Source organism: Henckelia pumila, chromosome 4 (assembly GCF_033568475.1).
Source record: "Henckelia pumila isolate YLH828 chromosome 4, ASM3356847v2, whole genome shotgun sequence".
NCBI classification, from domain to species: domain Eukaryota; kingdom Viridiplantae; phylum Streptophyta; class Magnoliopsida; order Lamiales; family Gesneriaceae; genus Henckelia; species Henckelia pumila.
Genome location: NC_133123.1, coordinates 141976880 through 141997159, shown reverse-complemented (window position 1 = coordinate 141997159; position 20280 = coordinate 141976880). Strand labels below are relative to the sequence as shown.

The window sequence follows — 20280 nt, the reverse complement described above, 5'->3', positions numbered from 1 at the left end:
TTATTTAAATTTTTTACGATGTACAACAAGTCTGGGCAAACACCTCACTAAGTGAGGTGGCCCACTCCTAGTATATATAATAGTTATTGATATGCTCGAACTTTTGTTTTTCCCCCAATAATATCCCTGAAATCAAGGACCCACAATAATAATGTATACTAGGGTGAGCACCACCCCAAGAGCCCCATACAGAACCCCCAAGTTCCGGCGCAAAGGATGGTAAATCAGAATAATAATGTATACTAGCTAGTGCCCTCTGATGGTCACGTTTTGTTTTTTGTTTTTTTATCCCAAAAGTCTTGTGATTAATAATGCAACCCCTTTGCGTAACATTATCGTTTTAAAAAAAGCTGAAGAGTGTGCTAAACTTAAAAAACATGGGAATTGAAATTCCAAAACTGTAATTATCAAATGCTATACTAGTTTAAAAGCTGCAGGTGAGGTCGTTTGCCTCTTGTTCGTCTTAGTAAAATCCAAACCATGGAATTGACATGGAGTACTACTTCACTAGCAACTGCGTTTATAATCTTTCCTAGCATAATATTCTACTTTCTCCTAAAAAAATTTGCAGCAAAAAGATTCAGAAAAAGTTCACCCCCGGAAGCAGCCGGGGGATGGCCGCTCATCGGCCACTTGAATTTGCTGTCGGGCCCGGAGCAACCTCATGTGGAGCTATCGAATTTAGCAGACAAATATGGTCCGATTTACAGCATCAGATTAGGCGTATGCCGTTGCTTGGTGGTTAGCAGTTGGGAAGTGGCTAAAGAAATTTTCAACTCCACAAAAGATTCAACTTTCTCCAACAGACCACAGATTGTGTCCAGTCAGCTCATCGGCTACGATTTCGCCATGTTTGGCTTCAACAAATACAACGATTACTGGCGGGAACTGCGCAAGTTTTCCACGCAGAAGCTGCTTTCGAGCCAGAAGGTGTCGACGCTTGGCGCCCCGTGGGAGATGGAAACCCGGGCCATGATGAAATCGATTTATACTCGGTGCCGGAAGAATGGATTCCAAGAACCGTTGGAAATGAAGAAATGTTTTCAGGACCTGGCGTTGAATTCGATGGTGAGGATAGTCTCGGGGTCTACGGTGAAGAAAATGAATTCGGAGGAGTCTGAGAATTGTCTTGTACAGGTCAGGGAATTCTTCAAGATGATGGATGTGATAACTTTCTCGGATGTGTTGCCATGTTTGGGATGGTTGGATTACTTCAAAGGAACCAAGAAAGCTATGAAGAAGACAGGGGAAGTGATGGATGTTATACTGCGATCATGGCTGGAGCAGCACAAGATTTTACAGAAGCTGAAGAAATCTGATCAAAATTATAGGGAAGAAGAAGACGATTTCATGGAGGCGACGATGAAGGCTGCGGATTCTATGGCGCACCAGTTTCCGAGGTATGATGCTGATACCATCGTCAAAGCCACGTGTCAGGTAACCCCACATTCTTATCTTTAATTTCCAGCTGTTGATAATTATATCTCTTTCTCGTAAAAATTTAAGTACATGTTGACTCTACTTATGATTGAAAAAATATTTTAAACATGAAATGAAGTGTAGGTAATAAAATGGAGTGTAAATATCAATTTTTTTCGTTAACTCATTTAATATGAGTTAAATTAGTGAATTTAGAAGGCTTGATTTAGTACTTCCTAACAAATACAATATTATCTATCATTTGTTTATTTTTGAAGCTTGCTCTCCGCTAATTTGAATGTGCTTTAATTTAATTGCTATGTGGAAAATAATTTGCTTTGGATTATTTGTTTTAAAAAATTTGAACTTTTTTCCATATCATAGATGGGAGAACATGGCCTCTATATTCCATCAAATCCAGTCAACAAATTAAATTAGCAGGAAATGTTATATGTACATATTGAGTTACACATTGGTTTACACGCTACACATGAAATTACAAAATTATCAATCCATTTGATTTGGAAAAAATCTTTCCAAAATACATTAAGGATATTTATGTAATTTCAAGTGCAACGTTTAACCCAACGTTATCCTAAATTAAATTAATTTTAATATCTGATACTCAAAGGTACGTACGTAGACTGAAAATGACTAGCTAGTTAATTAGGTGTCTATAACATTTTCTAAAATTCTTTGATTTTAATTTTTACAGTCTATGCTCGTTGCTGGAACTGATACGATCACCGTGACTCTCATTTGGGCTTTGTGTTTACTACTCAACAATCGCCACGTCCTCGAAAGGGCTCAGCAAGAGCTAGATGATCACATTGGCATATCAAGAATGGTGGAAAAATCAGATATTGGAAATTTAGTATACATCCAAGCCATAATCAAGGAAACCCTCCGCCTCTATCCGCCAACGCTTCTTTCACCTCCTCGAGAATCATCTCGAGACTCTACCGTAGCAGGATACCAAATTCCAGGTGGAACCCGTGTAATTATAAACCTGTGGAAATTGCATCGTGATCCCGGGGTGTGGTCGGATCCATCGGAGTTTATACCCGAAAGGTTTTTGACAGAATGTAGAGATGTTGATTTAAGAGGCAACCACTTTCAGTTTCTTCCGTTTGGTGTTGGCAGAAGAATTTGCCCTGGAACTACATTTGCTTTGCAATTCATGGAACTCGCACTCGCTACTCTTTTGCATGGATTCGATCTTAAAACTCCGGCAGGTGATGTTGTGGACATGAAAGGGAGTTTCGGTGCCACCAATATGAAGGCCTCTCCTCTTCCGGTTCTCCTGGCACCAAGATTGTCGCATGATCTTTTCTCGTGCGAGATATGAATAAAGCTAAGGTCGTTATCAATCAAGAAATTTGTTTTAGATGTGTAATCCAACGTGTAACACTTCGTGTACATGCAGCATTCTTTTTTGTTTTAATATAAGTTCCGCATCAAGTACCAATGTTATCTCCAATCAATTTACTTCAAATTTTATGTTTATTTATAAATTTTACAATATAAATATAATGAAAATTTTTAATATGATATAAAAATATTATATTTTTAATAAATATATTTATTATAATATATAAATTGTTGTATATTAATTAATTATACAAGCATGATACGAATTTAATATATATATATATATAAACTAATAAAATTGATAAATAACTTGAATACATAATTTTTGATGGTAAACTCGTAACTTTATTGAGAATAATCATTCATTACTATTGGTACCAACCAAAAAAAAAATTCACCATTCACCCAAACAAACGGGGAATGGAAAGAAGAAGCAAAAAGAGCTAAATTATGAGCCACTGAATTAGCCGAATTCTTAACATGAATAAGATCTGAAACCACTGGACACTTCAAAAAATTTCTGATTTCCTCAGCAATAATACTATCATATCCAAGATTTTCCTGATTGGTAGTGACTGCTTGCACTGCCAAAAGATAGTCGGCTGCCACTTGAACATTTTGGAAGCCTCTTTCATAAAGCAGATCAATTCCTTCCTGGAGCGCGACGAGCTCACCCTGCACCACTGATATAGGCTGATTTATTTGTTTACCAAATTCTAGCAGAAGGCAACCCTGGGTATCTCGTACTACACCACCGATACTAAACAGTCACTGGCGCGTCCACATTCAACTTAAGTGAGCTTCTAGTAGGCGGCGTCCCGGACTTCTCTGATTGTTCTCCCACTATTCCACCACTAATTTTCACCTGTTCTTTGGTTTTTCGGAAGTCAGATAATAACACCGAACTCCAAGAAACAAAATCGGCCATCAAACGCCCTCCTTCTCCATGCAAAAAAATTATGTTTCTCCTTCCAAACCGCCCATGCTTGTATTGCAAAGTCTCAAACTCTTCTCTTGAAAGCTTTTGCTGCATACACCAATATAACTCCAGAGTACAAGTAAAAGTGAGCCTCTTAAAAACTTGTGCAAAGCCAGATGACTTCCAGATATTTTTGATCGTCGTGCAGTAAAATAAAGCATGACATGTAGAATCCTGAAAGAAACCACACAAACTGTATGTTTCACCAATCGACACATGGTGTCTAGCCAGAGTTTTATTCGTAGGAATACAATCATGAGAAAGTCTCCACCAGAATAATCTAACCCTTGGAGGGATATCAAGACTCCATATAAAATTCCACCATTTTTCATTGGAGTGAATCGACTGATGTTCTGGAGCTGAGAAAGACCACGCCGAAATCTACAACCATCACGCACCGTATACTTTCCCTTATAATCAAATCTCCAAAAAAGGGAGTCATCCACCCCTGATCCCAAGAGTGGGATTCTGATAATTTCACCAGCTACATAGGGACTAAACTTTAATAAAATGAGGTCCGCATTCCACTTTCTTGCAATGATCAGAGTATTCACCGTATCATCAAACTCCCAGGGTACCCCAGGTTAGCCGATCACCAAGTGTAACTCGGGATCCATTTTTCCTCAAATATTTTGATTGATTTCCCATCTCCCACTCGCCATATATAAAAGACCAGCTTTTAAGAGTTCTTTGCTCCGTAAGATTGATCTCCAAATATAAGAAGGAATACTGCCCAGTCCCGCTTCCATAATTGATCCATGTCTAAAATATCTGCTTTTCAAAACTCTAGAAACTAAGGACTTCGGTGCTCGGATAAGGCGTTAGAGTTGCTTAGCTAACATGGCTTGATTAAATTCTCCCAATTTCCTAAATCCCAAACCTCCTCTACACTTGGGCTGACAAAGAAAGTCCCAAGATCGCCAATGCATCCTCCTTTTGCCATTGCTAACTCCCCACCAAAAATTCGCACAATCTCTTTCAATATCTTCACAATTTCCAGCAGGCAGTTTAAAACAAGACATAGCATATGTGGGGATTGCTTGCAGAATCGATTTTATAAGCACTTCTTTTCCCTGCAGAGAAACAATTGCTACTCCAACCCTGTATTCTTTTTCTCACTCGTTCTACCAAATATTTGAACTGGCTTCTTACTTCTCAATGAAATAGTAAACAGTCACAGATAGGGGTGCAAACAAACCGAATCGAACCGAATAATGTTAAAATTTTAAGGCTCGAATTCGGCTCGTTATAAGTATATTCGAGTTCGAGCTCAATTCGAAGCTCAATAATTTCAAATATTTTGGCTCGAGTTCGGCTCGAAATGAAGTTCGAGTTAGAGTTTGGCTCGAAATATTCGAACCTATTTTTGAACTATTGGTCGGATATTATGGTTCTAAAAGCTCAAAATGTTCGAAAAAGTTCGAAATGTATATATATTTATTATATAATTATATTATATTAATTAAATATTAAGGTTCGCGAACTATTCACGAACTATCGAACAAAATAATTTTGGCTCGAGTTCGGCTCGAAAAAAAGTTCGAACATGTTCGAATTCGGCTCGAGTTCGATAAATTCGAATACAAATCAAATATTTATTGAGACGACTCGAAAAGCTCACGAACATATTTGGTTTTTTTACACCCCTGGTCGCAGATAAATATCATTTCTCTGGACTACAGGGATTGACAGAAGTTGAATATGTATTTATGTTTGAATTCAGGATTGATCCAAATTACCGTACCAAGTTATATATTTCCCTCATTGGAGCAAGCATAAAGAAGCATTGTTGGAAAAATGATATATAATAGTTATTGATATGCTCGAACTTTTGTTTTTTTCCCCAATAATATCCCTGAAATCAAGGACCCACAATAACAATGTATACCAGCTAGTGCACTCTGATGGTCACGTTTTGTTTTTTTTGTTTTTTTTCCAAAAGTCCCGTGATTAATTTGTTACAATGGATTAAATGAATATAGGAAGAATTATTTTAATGTTAAAAGCTGCAAAAGTGGCTTTTTAAACCCTGTTTAATTTGTAGCAATGAATTATAAATTACACTAATTTTTTTATAATATAACTTACAAATAAAATATTTTCACATTAAAAAATATTTTCACATAAAATATAATACTTTTTTATGAGTAATATACATTTTACTTGAATCAGCAGAAGTTTCACAATATTTTCATAACAAAAAAAAAAAAATTTTATAGTGAAAAAATATTTCAGACATTAAAAGTAACATCTTTCATGAGGTAAGGTTTGGCGAAAATCGGTCTCTCAAATTTGACCATTGAAATGATCTTAGAGGAGTTTGTTATGGGATTTCGGATTTCTAACGTGATGTTCGACAGTGGATTATTTGAGTAAAGCTATGGCAGACGTTAGATTTTGTGAGTGTGAGCTAGTGCGTGACGGCTAGGGCTAGTAGCGATAGAAGTGAGAATGGAGAAGTGAGAACTCTAATTTGGAAAATAAAATGTATTAAAAATTAGAAATCTACTAACCTAGGACTATATTTTAATATAACATGAATTACAACCGACCGGTTCGATTAGTTCGGTTTTCTTATGAAAACTAAAACCGAACCGAAAAACCGAAAAACTAAAAATTTATATCCAAAATCGAACCGAAAAATCTATCCAAAAAAATCAAAATTTTTATTTCGATCAATTTTTTCGTTTATATCCAAATAATGAACACCCTTATTCAGAAACAACACCTTATACGTGCGAGTGTAATATCTTTTCAGAAACAACACCTTATTTCATGAACAGATGTGTGGTCATTCAGAGAAGGTGTGTCGAAAAGTTACAGGTATTCGAAGTTGACTCTTAATTTTCTATAAATATATGTGCATCATCAGAATCATAGTTGTCTTGAATCAGTTTGTTTACTCCATTGTATCTTGAGAGAGATCGAGAAACGTATCTTAAAAGATAGTGTCAAAACGTGTCTTGGAGTTCATCAAAATCCTTTCTATATTTCGAAATTTTTCTCTAACAGATTTCGGTTCTGAATCTGCTCTCCAACAAGAAAGTGGCCATTCTTAGAGATGTGCGTGCGCGAGCTTGAGGTTAAAGCACTGATGAAATCGTACGTTATTCGATCAGTTTTGTCACGCCCCAGAACCGGGCCTAGTTGACATCGGCGTTGTTTAACAATTTAACATTGAAACAACAAGCCTCGTAGTACAAATCTTGCCAAAAACCAGTCTGTTTCATCAACTATAACTGTTTTTACATAGAAAAACACAAGTGCGACAATGCGGAAGCGAAATTGAAATTTAAAGTAAAAAAATATTTCTTCAACTTGAACTGATCCGTCATCACCAACCCCATAACATAATCTGTTCTTTGTCATCTAACTCATCTTCATTCTTATCTGGGGAGGGAGAGTAAATGGGTGAGTGTTTTGGGCAAACACTCAGCAAGTGGGGGCCAATCGTACACACAAATATCGAATATATATACATGATACGAATTCAATAGGAGTCAAGACAGGAGACAAACAGAATACGAAACAAAGAATCAAGACATATCATAACCGAATCATAACTTATACATGGCACTGTTATTCATCTCGTTAATCTTGGCTACTGATCAGTCCCTAATTATTACTCCTCTAAGGGGACGAGGCCTTAAACGGTTATTATAACCCACCGCATCAGGGCCTTATCATATCATGTTTTCGGAATTTCCTTACCATTTCTTAATTTGAATCCTAACAGTGCATTTCAAGATCTCATTGCATAACAGAGGAATCGTACAGAAAGAAACATAAAACGAAATCAAAGGACATGAAACGAGGAATGTACGATCGAGTTTTCAAAACAGGAACATCATTCTTTTAAAAATATATTTATTCATATCTTATCATAATGACCATGGGCTTTTACTGGTTTTGGGCTCCCTCTGGGGCCTTTTCCCACGCATGGGCTCCCTCTGGGGCCTTTTCCCTCACAGGCTTTTCCCAATGCGCCATTATTCAAATCAGAATCATCACAAACGAACATATCACATGGGTATCAATTGGAACAAAAAGGACATAATGAATCTGAACAAAGACTTAGCAAAGGAATGCATAACGAATCATAAGGTACTTCAAAATGAAGCATAACAAAGGATTCATGTGGAACGAAATATATACGGAATCAAAGGACATAAAACAAACAGTGTACGATCAAGACTTGAAATGGATACTTGGTTATTTCAAACAAGAATAAACCCAAACAAAGATTTCGATGGTTTCTTAGAATAATGCTTAGAGAATCGAAATTAACAAAAAGAGTCCAATAGAAACAAGACTCAATGATTTCCATCGAATTGAAACAAAGATGGCTTAAAAAAACAAAAACCCACTTACCTGATTCCCACAAAAATTGAAGTATATTGGATCTTTGGTCAGAACTCTAACTCGAAATTGGATGACACCTCGATCAGGACTTTCAACAGCACTCTTGCTCGACTACTTGCTTTGAACACAAGCTACTCCAGAATCGAAAATTAGGCAGAGTCTCGACCACTATAGATACTAAATTTTGTGAGATATGGAGAGAGCAAAGCTTGGGTTTGGTGTATCTAATTCCTTCAACCTTGAGCTCTATTTATAGGTGAGGTTTAGTAGAAGGTGAAAGGACACTCTTAATGGTCATAAAAGTCCTTAATCATGTCCATAATGATAATTGATGATGGGAGTTTCATGGTTTGTCCTTTGGCTTTCCAACTTCTTGAGTTAATGCCAACATTAATTGAGATAATTAATCTTACATAATTCTTGGTGTAATTGCTTTTGAAATTGCATGCATGTAAATTTCTTGATCTTTACATTCCACCCTCCTTATTTGAAGTTTCGTCCTCGAAACTTAAATCGTGGTCTCCCACTAATGTATTTCAAGAATTCCTCCATGATTTGCTAATTAGATATGTTTTATCTAAAAATAGGTTTCAATGATATATCAAAAAAAAATTTATTAATTTTCATAGAATTCAAAAGAAAAGGTTGGAGTACAATCTAACGAAAAATAGAATATCGATGACATCCTAATCTACGATTTCTCCATCTATAGGTTCTTCATTTGCTCCTTCCACTCGTGCATTCACTAACTGCTGCAAGTTCTCCATTTGGCCTTGTAAATTGACAACTTGAGTAGCCAAATTTTGGCTATCAACTCCAAATTGATTCACCTGGTTTTCCATTGATTGTCTGTATGCATCAAATTCCTGTTGGAGTTGATCTCTTAATTGTTTTGCGATCTTATAATGATCACACCATGCTTCAACAGTTGTCAACATTTGGAGTCCATACTTTTGCGCCTCTTGCAACTCTTCCTTGTAATCCTTGAGTTGTTTTTCTGCAAATCTTTTATCAAAAGCGAGTTGGCTCGCTTCTCTTTGAAATTTGTCCCTAGCCTCCTTCAACTCATCCTTGTCACGGAGCAAACTCGCGATAGTACTCTTGAGTTGCTCAATTTCATTTTCGAGACCCCTAAATGCGTTGGCTTGGTTTGCCATGTTCTCGAAAGTGAGCTTGAGGAATAGGATGGGGCTTGCTCGAAATTTTGGGTAAAATTGTTGCTTGGTGTGCTTTCTTTCATCTATAAAAGTGATTTATATAGGTGCCTAAGAGAGACTAATTTGGTAGGATAATAATATTGATTTGAATGGCCTTGATTCATGCCTAAATTGAGTTCAAATGTTCCTTGGAGTATGACCATAATCATCTCCCAATTCTTGATTGAATTTGATCAAGGATTATGAGAATATAAAATTCCATTTTCAAATTAACTAACTATAATTCGAAAATATGGTATAAGGAGGTTCAAAATTGGAAATCATTGTCTTCCAAATTAAGAAAATAAAAATGGATTGGAATGATCATTTAATCGGATTATTAAATATCTTTTATAATTGAAAATCTTGAAGATATTCATGTGAATTGGAAGCCTAAGAAATCAAGGAAATTAGCAGAATTAGAGTTTCTATCCCAAAAATTATTGTCGTGTTATTCCGATGATATATCCTTGAAATCAAAATATATCCTAATCATGTTAGTCTAACTTAAATTCCAAAAAAAAAATCATGGCTTAAAGAATTATATCAAACACGTATGCTAATTAATAATCCCAAAATCAATCTAACTTAAGGCCAAAGTATCAGTCTTAAATTTTATATCAGACATAAAAACTAGTTCCCAAGTGGTTCTTTCTCACTCTCAATCTTAATTACTTGTCTCCAAAATATTCGTTCTCATTCTAAATCTTACTTACTAGATTCAAGTGATTCATTCTTGTTCTCAATCTTAATTTCTAGTCCCCAAGTAATTCATCTTCCCAAGTGAATCATTCTTAATTTTCCATCAAGATCATGAACCCAATTTACTTAATTACCTTAATTGGTTCCATCAAGTTCCCTAAAACCCATCTTATCGGCATGCTTCTTTTAGCCGAACTTTTCTTAATTCTGTCTATGAGGATTACCTAACCAAATTCCTATTGGATAAATCACTAATAATTGAATTCTTATCTTCATATATCCCAAAACCATATTTTCCAATAGTTAGATAGTTCAAACTTAAATTCATCTAACTGAGTTTCTCTTAACTAGAATTACATTAAAATGTTTTCTCCTTAGTTAAACACACAAGATATTGTGTGGCAGATCTATGACTTAAAAATTTCTCCTTTTGGTGATAATCTTAGTATGTCGCATTTCAGGCATGTATACTTCAATTGGATCTTCTTCATCCACGTTCTTTGCGCTAACTGGTGTCGGGTTGTAGCTAACTTGATTGGAGTACTTGCACATCCCATAAATCGTTCAAGGACAAAATTGAAGTTCATTCTAGAATAAGATTACTCTTAACAAATCTATTATATTAGCCAGCTATTTTGTCTTATCGGATTCTTTCTCTCCCAACTGGTCTATTGGCCCAACTGGTCTATCTGAACTAGGGATGCTTCACAACTGAAATTTATTTTTTTTTTTTCAGCAAGAAGCTCTTCCCATCCGGATTATGGAACCTGGCGGTCTCTGATACCACTAAAATGTCACGCCCCGGAACCGGGCCTAGTTGACATCGGCGTTCTTTAACAATTTAACATTGAAACAACAAGCCTCGTAGTACAAATCTTGCCAAAAACCAGTCTGTTTCATCAATTATAACTGTTTTTACATAGAAAAACACAAGTGCGACAATGCGGAAGCGAAATTGAAATTTAAAGTAAAAAAAATATTTCTTCAACTTGAACTGATCCGTCATCACCAACCCCATAACATAATCTGTTCTTTGTCATCTAACTCATCTTCATTCTTATCTGGGGAGGGAGGGTAAATGGGTGAGTGTTTTGGGCAAACACTCAGCAAGTGGGGGCCAATCGTACACACAAATATCGAATATATATACATGATACGAATTCAATAGGAGTCAAGACAGGAGACAAACAGAATACGAAACAAAGAATCAAGACATATCATAACCGAATCATAACTTATACATGGCACTGTTATTCATCTCGTTAATCCTGGCTACTGATCAGTCCCTAATTGTTACTCCTCTAAGGGGACGAGGCCTTAAACGGTTATTATAACCCACCGCATCAGGGCCTTATCATATCATGTTTTCGGAATTTCCTTACCATTTCTTAATTTGAATCCTAACAGTGCATTTCAAGATCTCATTGCATAACAGAGGAATCGTACAGAAAGAAACATGAAACGAAATCAAAGGACATGAAACGAGGAATATACGATCGAGTTTTCAAAACAGGAACATCATTCTTTTAAAAATATATTTATTCATATCTTATCATAATGACCATGGGCTTTTACTGGTTTTGGGCTCCCTCTGGGGCCTTTTCCCACGCATGGGCTCCCTCTGGGGCCTTTTTCCTCACAGGCTTTTTCCAATGCGCCATTATTCAAATCAGAATCATCACAAACGAACATATCACATGGGTATCAATTGGAACGAAAAGGACATAATGAATCTGAACAAAGGCTTAGCAAAGGAATGCATAACGAATCATAAGGTACTTCAAAATGAAGCATAACAAAGGATTCATGTGGAACGAAATATATACGGAATCAAAGGACATAAAACAAACAGTGTACGATCAAGACTTGAAATGGATACTTGGTTATTTCAAACAAGAATAAGCCCAAACAAAGATTTCGATGGTTTCTTAGAATAATGCTTAGAGAATCGAAATTAACAAAAAGAGTTCAATAGAAACAAGACTCAATGATTTCCATCGAATTGAAACAAAGATGGCTTAAAGAAACAAAAACCCACTTACCTGATTCCCACAAAAATTGAAGTATATTGGATCTTTGGTCAGAACTCTAACTCGAAATTGGATGACACCTCGATCAGGACTTTCAACAGCACTCTTGCTCGACTACTTGCTTTGAACACAAGCTACTCCAGAATCGAAAATTAGGCAGAGTCTCGACCACTATAGATACTAAATTTTGTGAGATATGGAGAGAGCAAAGCTTGGGTTTGGTGTATCTAATTCCTTCAACCTTGAGCTCTATTTATAGGTGAGGTTTAGTAGAAGGCGAAAGAACACTCTTAATGGTCATAAAAGTCCTTAATCATGTCCATAATGATAATTGATGATGGGAGTTTCATGGTTTGTCCTTTGGCTTTCCAACTTCTTGAGTTAATGCCAACATTAATTGAGATAATTAATCTTACATAATTCTTGGTGTAATTGCTTTTGAAATTGCATATATGTAAATTTCTTGATCTTTACAAGTTTAAAAGCAAAGAGAAGGAGAAGAAGGTAGTGGTGGAAATGAAAAAGCTCTTCGGGGGGACATGACTGTTAGCTTAATGGTGAGGGGAGTTGCATGAGACGTTGAGACGAAGGTGGATTCTGAACAGAAGGAGAAATGGAGACAATTACAATTAATCAAGGAGTTCTTCAAAATAATGACTGTTTTATAGTTTTTACTATATCAGATATTCAGATGTGCTTGAGTGCTTCCATATATATATATCTCAAATGGATGTTTAGTGGAATGCATCGGGCTATGAAGAAAACAGGAAAATCCTTCGACGCAATGTTGCAGGCATGGTTAGAGGATCACAAAAACGTACTCAAAAAAACCGATGGGGATCAAGTTTGATTTCATGGTTAGAGGTAAATTAAATTAAGTTTTACCCTCTAAAATCTGAAGACATTAATTAAGTTTAACTGTCTTCTTCATTCAGTAAAATCTTGGATTATTAAATATCTGGATCCACAAAGTCTAAAAAAATTTATATTGTGTTATCCCGAGAAAATATTTCAATCCGAGCCCGTTTATAATGGGTCAACCCGATATGGCCCAACATGTCAAGGTCCAGCCCAGTTTGGACTATGTTGGACTTTGACCAAGGCTGGTCATTATGGGCCTACCCAAGTTGTTTCTAATGGGCCGCAAATATTCTTTTCGAGTTCAAGTAGGACTCTGATATATATGAGATAAGCCTGGATCTTTTCAAATATTCACGAGATAGAGATAAGCTTACAAAGGGACCAATGGATGAAGAGTCCTAGTCCAAGACATGTTATAATTCTACTAGGTAACTTATTATTCTTTCCCTATAAATACAGGTATTGTTATGGTTGCACTATTGATGATTCATGATTCATTATTCATTACTTACTCTTCATTATTCATCAACACTCACTCTCACTTTTACATTAACGCACTCATATCTCTCAGTTTTCGCATTAATCATACCCTCTGCCTTCAAGACACTGACTTAGGCATCGGAGGTGTCACGCCGAAAACACTTTCGGCGCCCCTTGACCTAGCTGTTGCTTGCGCAGATTTCATTGATACCCGACCCGACCTACTCTATAAAGAAATTGGAGGATCCATTCTACCAGACCGAACCCGAGGTAAAAAATCGACATCATCATATTGATTTAGCCAAAATAATGTCACCTAAATAATGAAATTTCATGGGATCTGATACTAGATATTATGGATCTGCTTACGTCACACCAGAGCAAATAAAGAAACTCAAATATAAAAAAAAAAATTGAGAAAACCCTTTAAATGAGGCAAGATGGGCAGATGAACAATTTATAAGTTGCATGGGTGTTTCATGGGCTTTCTCATTGGGCTTGAAGCCTTGTTGTTAAGCTTAATTTTTTAATGGACTTGAGCTCTATTGAGTTAAGCTTATTATACATATCAAGCCCAATAATTTAATAAAATAATTAAATTGGACAGTACCCATCATATTTGTACGTACGTCACTAGCTTGGATTACACGTTTCATATTGATGTGGCAATGAATTAAATTAATTGTCTTTATGCGGCGATAACATGTCGTAATCGACTAATCGATCACCGGTTACAAATTGAAGGGCTACAATATTATTTAAAGTTAAAATTCTTAATGCAAGGTGTAAATTTTTTATATAACCAAATCAATAATGGGGACATATACCAACGATTGTTCGGATCAACAACATGCACCAAGTGCAGTCGTTGGTCCAAACACTAATTTTAGATTTATTTAACTCACTATTTACGGATTTGTCTATGCTAGCACATGAACATTTTAAATACAAAAAATTTGGATCCTTGGATGCAGCATATGGACATTGCCCGAATAGGATAGCATAGAAAAGACCATATTTACATAACCTCTACTCAATGTTCTATCAAGCACAGACAAAAAAGTTCCCAAACCACCAAGAATACCTAAACCTCCTAATTTTTACATGGAACAAGTCATGCAACATATATTTTTATACTTGGATGATTTATACTGATTTAAAACCAAAATCCCCGTTATCATATTTTGCATGCAAATTCGGCGCCTTTTCAGACACGTTCCACACCTTGACAGATTTGTCGAGACTCCCACTGTACACAACCCACTTCCGATCTCCGGCCACCGCGGAATCTTCCTCCACGGCCAAGCACTTCACCGGCCCTGTGTGTCCCGTCAACACCGACAGGGAAGCATGCACCGCCCCTTCCCTCCGCCACACGCATATAGTCTTATCGGCAGACCCGCTGAAGACTAAATTCCCCGCCACCGCAAGGCAGAGCACCGCCAGTTTGTGGCCCTTGAGCACTCCACCGTATGGTTCCTTCTCCATCTCCCAGAAATTCACTATACCATCGGAAGACCCGCAATACACAACCGAACCCGAATCATTTACAGCCAGAGCTGTGACCGCAGATTCCTGTCTGAGCAGAGTCCGAGTGAAAACATGCCTCACCGTCTCACCTCTCTGTTCTCGTTTCCATACTTTAACCGTCCCGTCTGCCGAACCTGTACACACTATTCCTCGGACACTCGAAACGATGGAATTCACGGCATCGTCGTGGGCCTTCACCGATTCAAGGCATCTTGAATCCTTCACTCTCCAAACTTTAAAAGTTCCGTCCCACGAAGCTGAATAAAGGAACCCTTTTTCTTGATCCATGCTCAGGCAAGAAATGGCGTCGGCATGCTTGATCCAGACGGTGGTTCGATTTCGCTTTACCTCCACATAATTCTTCGGCCTGATCGAGGCTTTGAAGATGTCAAGGAATGCAGGGAAAGTGCCCGATCGCTTGTGCATGGTTGGATCCTTGGAATTAATCTTCCACACACGAACCTTTCCATCTTGATGGCCTGTGTAAATCTTGTCCCTGCAGATGATGATGGCTTTAACAAGACCACTGTTGGATTTGAAGGCAGAGAATTCTTGCATATTTTTCCAAACCCGAATGTTCTTGCTGTCTGAACCCGAGTAGAGTGTGCCATCCTTGGCAGCTAGGGAATAGACGTGGCTTTCTTCTCTGACGAGTGAGCAAATCAGGCCATTTTGAGGAACATTCTGAGACGGGTTTTCGGAGGAGTTACAGGTCCATGGAGACATCACCACGGGGGAAGATCCCTCGCAGCTGAGTCGGCTTGTCTGATCATAGGCTGAGAAGTCTCTGTTTCTTGTGGCGAAATCATCGGATGAAGAATTGTTTTGATCAAGCGAGTTTTTGGTTTCCTCCAACACTTTTGTAGACCTTTTTTCGCCTCCTTTCATTCCAAACCGGCCGCCTTCAATTTTGTGAATATTATCTAGTGAAATTTGCATATTTTTGTGTTTGAGAATCGAGGTATGAACATGAATAGTAAGAAACTTGATTGATGAATAACTTCAGAGGAGGAGTAGGTGTGTGTAATGAATGGGGAATTTTGATGAGAGGGTTAAGAGTGAATGAGAGAACTTGTAGCGAATTTAAAGGCGGGAGGGATAATGGAATTTGGATTTTATAGTAAATAATTAAATGATGTGGGATATTTGGGTTTTTTGACATTTGTCGAGTGTAAAATGAGTCCATTTAGGATTCAAGTTTTGCCAATTTAAAATAATGGATAATGTTACATGTACACGGAGTTTTATATATTGGGTTACACATGACATTTAAAATTACATGATTATCCCTCCACTTGATTTGGAAAAAATCTTTCAAAAATGCATGTAGGATTATCATGTAATTTTAAATGTCATGTGTAATCCAACGTGTAATACTACGTGTATATATAGCATTATCCTAAAATAATATTATTGCATTCATATATAATTATTTTCGACACTAATTAATTAAGTAATTGGTCTAACATAAATACGATTTATAAACCTTTTAAAATTTCGATTTTGGAATTGGATCGATTATAAACCAACCAAATGAATATGTAGCATCAGCTCGAATGCAATATTCATGAGTTTATGCATGCATGAGTTCCAAAAACATTAGATCTAAATTTCCAACTCCACTGATCAATTGGGGAAAACTAGTCCTAATGACAATTGATTAGAGAACCTTCTTTAAAGTACTCCAGATATTTTTCTTTTAAATTCTTAAATATCTATAATATCACGCACATCTAATTTAAATATACGTTACACGTTTGAAACTTTGTCTAAAAAAAGCATAGAGGTGATGTATTCTAATATTTTCTATATATAGAATATAGCAAGATAATGAATAAAAATAAGAACGGATGTACACTAACTCGATTGATATATATCATCGATTTAATTATTTTAGAACGATGGCAATATGATGCTCCATTTTACGTGTGTATATACGTGTATATTTGATTAAGTAATGCATCTCAACTCAAGCAAGCGTCACAAACAATATTCCCTAGTGTCTCGGTAAGTAACCTACACCTATGATGTAATTATCAAATCAATTAATACCTTTATCAGATATACACACACATGTATATAAATATATTCAATGCTCTGAAATTTTATTTTAAAAAAATTTGTATGGACTATGTTACATTATATATGATGAGCGTAAATATAGATGTGATTAGATTTTAAACTCATTCTGCCACATTTCTTGTGGTTTTTTTTTTTTTACGGTCAACTTCTTGTAATTTATTGAGAGACAAAGATGTCTTTAGTTACAAGATGTATCAAACACAAAAGAAAGTTTCCATTTTTCCACACAAAGTTTTTCTTTTGTTATAATAAATAGAAAATTCAAATTCATCAAGCGACACTTTTGGCCGTAGTTAAATTCCACACATTTTGTATAAAACATAATATAATACAACATAATGAAGCATACTTCAGTTAGATTTGGAGAGATGATTTTGCTTTTGGTTCAAAGCATGAAGGAATTAATCATGCAGATCTGATGGCCGTTCTAACATATATACTTGCACGAAAACAATTTAAAAAATTATCCATTTAGTTAAAAGATAAAAGGACAAAACTTTGTCCCTATACACCCCAATTTTTATTATTTTATTTTTAAGACATGGGCTACAATTCTTTGGTGGTTATTATGGTAAGCTACTGGTGTACGTTTGAGTAATTGGCAATACGAGGTAAGTGGACAATTTGAAGGGTTTCAAATTTATCTTTGTCTTGCCCTGATTAAGGAAATTAATTAAAGCGGAATGCACATGTGCCGCCACGGCCAAGAGTCCACTCAAACTACGCTTGAGTGAGTTTACTCAAAATGATAATTTGAAAATCTCTACGTCATGAACACAAGGTAGTTGCTTCCATCACTAGACAAACTATATATGCCCACATCTAACATTTTGAGTCGAATTCAAACTACTTTAAAGGTTAATCTACTAATTTGTGTTTTGTAATATTAACTTTATCAACATTAATATAACTTTTAGATCCGTTCAAGCTAGTCATGTTATTGATCAAATTATGGTTGTACTCTAATAATTTATTTAATGACTCGTGTTTTGCTATAATATTAACGCCATCAACATTAATATTAATCACGTATTTAGATAAATGAATATCATTCGATATACGATTGAGATACTATTCTTAAAACACATCATCTCATTTTATTTCGATCAGCCTCAACCAAATCCTCCAAGAGTTGGAAAAATTATACTCACTACAAGTGTAACAATAAAAAATTAATGACAATTGACCAATCAAATGATAACATGATCCCCCGAATCCAATCCTTCAATCATATATATCGATCCCAGCAAAATTAAGTCTTATTAGTTTAATTGTTTGTAGTTCCTCGAAATTTCTGAAGGTGACAATAAAATATTAATTTTGTTAAACTATATATATGTAAAATTTTGAATAATCTTCTCCCCTCTTATAATAAGGTATATCAAATTTATAATTTAACTCATGGGTCAAGTTGGAAATTAAACAAATACCACGACGAAAAGAGGAATTAAGACCAAACTCAACAAAATAAAATAAAGAATCTTATTGTACAAAGTTGGAACGTGCGGGGCTCACAAGCGATTAAACTAACCAAGAATTAAGTGTCCAAAATTTTATATTTACGTACGGAATAATAATTTCATCACCCAAACATAGTCTACGAGAACATTCTAATGCGCGTTCAACGCATAATTTACATTAATGATAGTTTCAAACTTTCAAATTTCACCTCTAATTTAATCATCATATTTTTCATATTATACAAATACATCTTATTTTATAACAAATATTATTATTAAAGTATGGAATGCCGTGCAGGGTAGTGCGATTATTTGGCCAGCAACATGGACATGCAAATGAGAATGTATCGGTTACGACAACGAATGACTTGCATGTTCATACATCGGATTTTAAATTTTAGCCCTTCGTATATATTTTGGTTTTTTTTTTTTTAACAAAAAATTGTAAAATTACAAAAGTAGGGCATTGTGGCCTTGTGGGGAGTTTAGAGCATGTATAAATTAGGCATTAATTTTTTAGCAGATGGCGGGGATCACAAGTTAATTAATTTATACAGTTATATATACATGAAAACATTGATTTTTATTTAAATGATTATTTAATCAATACATGGATTTTTGCCACGGTCACCCCAAATTTTTTTATCAATATTTTAATATCTGAAAAACTAAATATATAATTAAATGACTCCCAGATAATTGTTGGAAAGAATATGTGTTATCTCAGTGATTGGAGTGAAACCCAAGTTTGAATCCCTCCTATCCAACTTTGTGCGACATCCGATTTTTTGTAAACGAATTCAATCCGAAATCCTAAATCCGCTCTTGTTATATGTTCGTAATTAATATAATGCCTCATGATAATGGTACTGGTGAGCGTGTTGGGGCTACTAGAAATACATATATAATGAAGAAATGGATCCCACATTTTAACGACTTTCAAATTTCTGATGTTGGCATGTTGACCGAGTTTGAAATTAAATAATAGTTAAGTGATTAATACGCGGAATTTTCTGAGGTGTTTAATCCCGTGAAGCAACAGATTTGACAAAAAGAACGATTTTGCACTGTATGGCCACATGCCTCCTCATAGGCGAATAATAATCAACAATCGCAACATAAAATATTACTTAGTTTAATGATTTTTTTTTAATAAAAAAAACATGATGAAGTCTTCTTCATCAGACGAAATTCTTAATGTGGACACAAAATTTAGTACTTTTTTCTCGTAATATGTATTTAATAAAAATTGATAGATATTCAAGGGTGGATCTACATATAGTGGCACCCGGGCTTTAGCGCGGGTAACCCGAATATTTTTTAAAATTTTATATATATTAATTTTGAAAAATTTTAAATCAATTTGATAGTAGTCCGGATGATTCGATTCAAAAAGGTTACACGATTCTATAGTTTATAATCTTAGCCTAGTAGTTTAAAAACTCTGGTTCCTCTAAGATATTAATCATTGATTATGTCGTCGATTTTTACGTTGATGTAATTTTATTTATATTTTAAATTAAGCAATTTAAAAAAGTATTCCAAGAAAATGAAATGTTTCTATAAATAAACTTCCATTTATCACATTTTTAATGAAATTTAACTAGTTTGTAGTTTAAAAAATGGCCATAAAACTAAAATCTTTCTCAAAACAGTTTATAAATATATCATTAGACGATTTGATGGGACCAGCTCAGGAGCTGCCTCAAGCCAACCAAGTTGACAATTGAGCTAAAATAGCGGTGAAGTGCTTTGACTTTTGGAGCCATTCACCACCACTCACTTGATCCATTATGAACCACTCGATA

The 20280-nt window shown here is 35.5% G+C and overlaps 2 protein-coding genes across 2 annotated transcripts; one reads left to right on the top strand and one right to left on the bottom strand.

Moving 5' to 3' along the window:
* Window positions 1-250: 250 nt before the first annotated feature.
* LOC140865264 (cytochrome P450 CYP82D47-like) lies at window positions 251-2892 on the top strand. Its single transcript, XM_073269848.1, has 2 exons — window positions 251-1437; window positions 2135-2892. Exons 1-2 carry the CDS (start codon window positions 481-483, stop codon window positions 2765-2767), a joined length of 1590 nt encoding a protein of 529 aa, XP_073125949.1. The 5' UTR covers window positions 251-480; the 3' UTR covers window positions 2768-2892.
* Window positions 2893-14369: 11477 nt separating this feature from the next.
* LOC140865856 (protein JINGUBANG-like) lies at window positions 14370-15967 on the bottom strand. The gene has a single exon (XM_073270677.1). The coding sequence runs from the start codon at window positions 15867-15869 to the stop codon at window positions 14547-14549; it is 1323 nt and encodes a 440-aa protein (XP_073126778.1). The 5' UTR covers window positions 15870-15967; the 3' UTR covers window positions 14370-14546.
* Between the last annotated feature and the right edge of the window lie 4313 nt (window positions 15968-20280).

Excerpts from the sequence above, each read along its gene's own strand:
- LOC140865856 (XM_073270677.1), bottom strand. The coding sequence starts at position 15,869 with ATGCAAATTTCACTAGATAATATTCACAAAATTGAAGGCGGCCGGTTT.
- LOC140865264 (XM_073269848.1), top strand. The coding sequence starts at position 481 with ATGGAATTGACATGGAGTACTACTTCACTAGCAACTGCGTTTATAATC. Across the intron at positions 1,438-2,134 it reads TCGTCAAAGCCACGTGTCAG|TCTATGCTCGTTGCTGGAAC; the intron begins GTAACCCCACAT and ends TAATTTTTACAG.